This window comes from Poecilia latipinna, unplaced genomic scaffold (assembly GCF_001443285.1).
Source record: "Poecilia latipinna isolate Pla-1442-1.1 unplaced genomic scaffold, P_latipinna-1.0 Scaffold3627, whole genome shotgun sequence".
NCBI lineage: Eukaryota > Metazoa > Chordata > Actinopteri > Cyprinodontiformes > Poeciliidae > Poecilia > Poecilia latipinna.
In genome coordinates this window covers 37,725-41,375 of record NW_015116243.1, presented here as the reverse complement: position 1 = coordinate 41,375, position 3,651 = coordinate 37,725, and the positions used below count along the sequence as shown (strand labels likewise).

Genomic DNA, 3,651 nt, shown 5'->3' with positions numbered 1-3,651 from the left:
GTGTCAATACAAATTATGATTCATCGATTGAGATTCTCGTTCTCAACAGGAGCTAGGCTGCTAAGGATTAAATCTTGAGATGCTCGGTGGAGATCAGGTAATGGGGGGTTCAGTTGAATATGGCTGAAGAAAACGGAGGAGCCGGCGTGGAACGAGCTTCTGCATCTGGGGCCAAGAGTCTGAATTTCTGGAAGGAAAAACGAGAAAGAGCGTCAGCGATGCAGATTTTTGATCCGGGAATATGAGCGGCTTGAATGAGAAACTGATGTTGGGCAGAAACTAAAGTAAGTCTGGGCATGAACTGCATGATTTCGGGGGAGCGAGAGCGGCCTTTATTGATGATTTCTACTACTGCCGTGCTGTCTGAATGAATGAGGATGGATTTTTTAGACCATTCGTGACCCCAAAGGATCGCAGCAATGATAATGGGGTAAAGTTCGAAGAGAGCGGAAGAAGGAGAGCCCGAAGCGTTCTGGAGAGACTGAAACTCGAGCGGCCATTTGTCGGCGAACCATTTTCCTTTGTAATAACCGCCGAAACCGATTGAGGGAGCTGCGTCGGTAAAGAGTTGGATGTTTTCGGGGTAGGTGAGGAAATCGTTGTAGAAGAAAGAAATTCCATTCCAGGATGAAAGAAAGTAGTGCCACAAGCGCATTTCTAATTTGCAGGAGCGATCGATAGTGAGAGAACCGTGAAGGGAGGGAATGCTGGCCGCTTTAGACAGGAGGTGAGAAATGAAGGATTTACCCTGCGAAATGATACAAATAGCATAGTTTAGATGGCCGAGGAGAGAGAGCAGCTGTTGTTTAGAACATTTGTCGGCGAGTAAGAAATTAGACAGTATTAAGGTAATTCGGTTGATCTTTTCGGATGATAGGGAAGCTTGTAAGGATGAAGAGTCTAGAGTGGTGCCTAGGAACTCTAAGGAGGTCCGTGGGCCGACAGTTTTCTCCTCTGAGAGGGGAACTCCCAGCTGGGAAAAGGCATGAGTTAGGGCGTTAAGACCGGAATGAGAAGGGGAAGATGGAGGAGTGACGACCAGGAAATCGTCCAGAAGATGTATGACGTAAGGGAGTTTATAGGTATTGATAAGGATCCAGCAGAGGGCTTCGGACAGGGAATCGAAAATTTTGGGGCTGCTACAGCACCCAAACGTGAGGCGGACGGCGAAGTAAAAGGCGTCTTTCCAAACTATGCCGAAGAAGCGCCAGAAGTCGGGTGAATAGGTAGAACTTTGAAAGCGCTGGTGATGTCGGCTTTGGAGAGCCAGGCGCCGCGACCCGCTAACCGAATGAGTTTGATGGCGTGATCTATGGTTGCGTATTGCATGGAGAAGTCGGGGAACAGAATAATGCTATTGATACTGGGAACATGAGAGCTGTGAGGGGCTGAAAGATCTATGATTAGCCTTTTTTTTACGTGAATATTTGCGAGTGGCGATGCCGATGGGGCTGATGCGAAAAGTGGGGAAAGGTGACCTAGAAAAGGGGCCTATAACGAACCCTTTTTTAACTTCTTCGGCGAGGAGAGAGTCGACTGTGTCGGGATCTGAGAGAGCGGATTGAAGATTGTGACATTGGTAGGTAGAATCTGGAATAATTTCTATGCCCAGGTGGAAACCGTGAGTGAAACCATTAATGAGGAAGTTAACGAATTCCCTGTCTGGGTGATGCTTGAGAGCGGTTTCGAGAGCTTTCACCTGTACTGGAGTGGAGAAATGGCGGCCTAGTCAGTCTGCTGAAGAAGTGGGATTATGGTGGCAGGTGTGTCTTGCGTGGGCTCCGCCGCAGAAGGAGCAGGCGTGCAGCAACCGGCAACTGGAGCTTGAGCAGCCGAGGTCATTGAAGTTGTTGCAGATCATCCTGCCTCCTTGGTACAGGATGGGGCGACCTCTTTTGTTGGTTCCCCTATGCGTAAGGGTTTTGGCGGAGGGAGAAGGTTCGCTAGACTTCGGAATGAGGGGATGAGGGGGGTGGCGGTGGTCAGACGGCTGGAGGTAGAAGAAGCGCGAGGAAGAGCGCGAGAGCGGAGAGGGATGACCTATGTACAGGCTGTGGCTGGGTGAGATGGAGCACCGCAAAGATTGCAGGAGAGAGAAGCGCGGGCGGCAAAAATGCGGCAGTATAATTCGGAATCGAGAGAACCCCAGTAAGTGCCTAGGTTAAACTGTTGCAAGCGACCTGCTGCTTGATTGGCGAAAAGAATGTGATATTGATAAAACCTGGTGCCCCCGAACCGTAGGGCCATGTCAAGAACTATGGAGAGATAGTTGTCGAATTCAGATCTGCAATCTGGAAAGATTGCGCAAATAGTGTCTCTGTAAAGAGAAAAAGCGAGAGCGAATTCGACGGGTGTGAGGTCTTTGGAACGGGAACTTAAAGAATTACTAAATTGCATGGTACCTTGGTTTGTATTAATTTCTCTAGGTTGACAAAAACAGATCAGAGAAGGTTGCAGGAGAAGTGCTAGATCGACATAATTACCATTCAGGATTTGCTGGCGAAGAGGAGAAATGGGGGAGGGCCGTGGTACGTTAGCGGATGACTGAGCTGGAGGAACTGCTGTAGCGAGATTAAAATTATGATTAACATTGGGGAGAGTGTTTGAAAGGGGGGGAGGCAGGGGTAAGGTATTTGAGAGAGAGGAAGTGGTAGGAAAAAGGTTAGAGGGGAGTGAAGAGGGGAATGAGAAAGAAAATCCTGCTGCGCTATACTGAGCTGGATTTGCCGCAACTTGAGAAGAACCAGAGGTCGTGGCGTTTATGGGGGTGGGGAGAACTGAGGAGGAGAAGGGGGTGTGGAGAGAAGAATGAGATGGCGGGATTTGAGGAGTCTGTGAAGCGATTGCCGAAGATAGCATCTGAGAGAGGTCGGCTAGGCAGGGTGCATTTGGTGGGGGATGTGATACGACCTGGCTCCCGCGAGGGGGAGCTGTTGCCGGGTGCAGGGGCCTCGAAGGCGTGGGCCGGATGACGTCTGAGGTGACGAGGGAGGAAGAGGATGCTGGAGAAAAACCTGGACGTCCGGGGTATTCGGATGACGGCGGGGCTGACGTTTACTGCAGACCTGAGGAGGAGAGCAATTGAAAGAGCCTCAATTTGTTGTCAGGGCAACTGAAGGGGATTCCTTTTTCTTTTAATGAGCGGTGGAGGCGGGCAACGGTCCAGCCTTTGAGGAGCTGGCGAGTTAGAACGCCTGAAGAAGGTAGCGGAGACGATTGGTGTTCTGGAGCTGCGGCATTTGGGAATGGCGTCTGGGACCGGGAGAACGAAGTCGACGGCTGGGCCCGCGGCGTATCCCTCGGCCGCGGGGTGAATGTGACGTCGATGGCTGGACCATGGTTGGACCATGGTTGGAAGAGGTGCTGCTGACTGTGAGGAGTGGAGTTGGGTTTGAGGGTCGAAGATCACAGAACGGAGGCCTTTGGAGCCGGAGGCTTGTTTTGTGACCTGGGGAGGAGAGGTTGAGGCAGCTGGAGGCGGATCGAAGAGGTCGTCCAAGTCGGAGTGGTCGGGCTGGAGAGAAAGAGCGTCTTCCATTGTAAGTAGAACTTTTTTGTTGACGAGCAACGTAGTCGTTGACAAACAATGTAACAGACGTGGAATGGCTCTCGAGCAGGGTATATATTATGGGCTGCTTAGGAAATTGGAGG

General features: G+C 50.8%; 1 protein-coding gene across 1 annotated transcript; it reads right to left on the bottom strand.

Annotated features, from left to right (window-relative positions):
* Positions 1-20: 20 nt before the first annotated feature.
* Positions 21-3,651, bottom strand: LOC106941367 (proline-rich receptor-like protein kinase PERK8). The gene is made up of 3 exons (XM_015024360.1): positions 3,520-3,651; positions 2,484-3,056; positions 21-187 (listed from the first exon to the last, which is right to left on the bottom strand). The coding sequence occupies exons 1-3, from the start codon at positions 3,536-3,538 to the stop codon at positions 21-23; spliced, it is 759 nt and encodes a 252-aa protein (XP_014879846.1). The 5' UTR covers positions 3,539-3,651.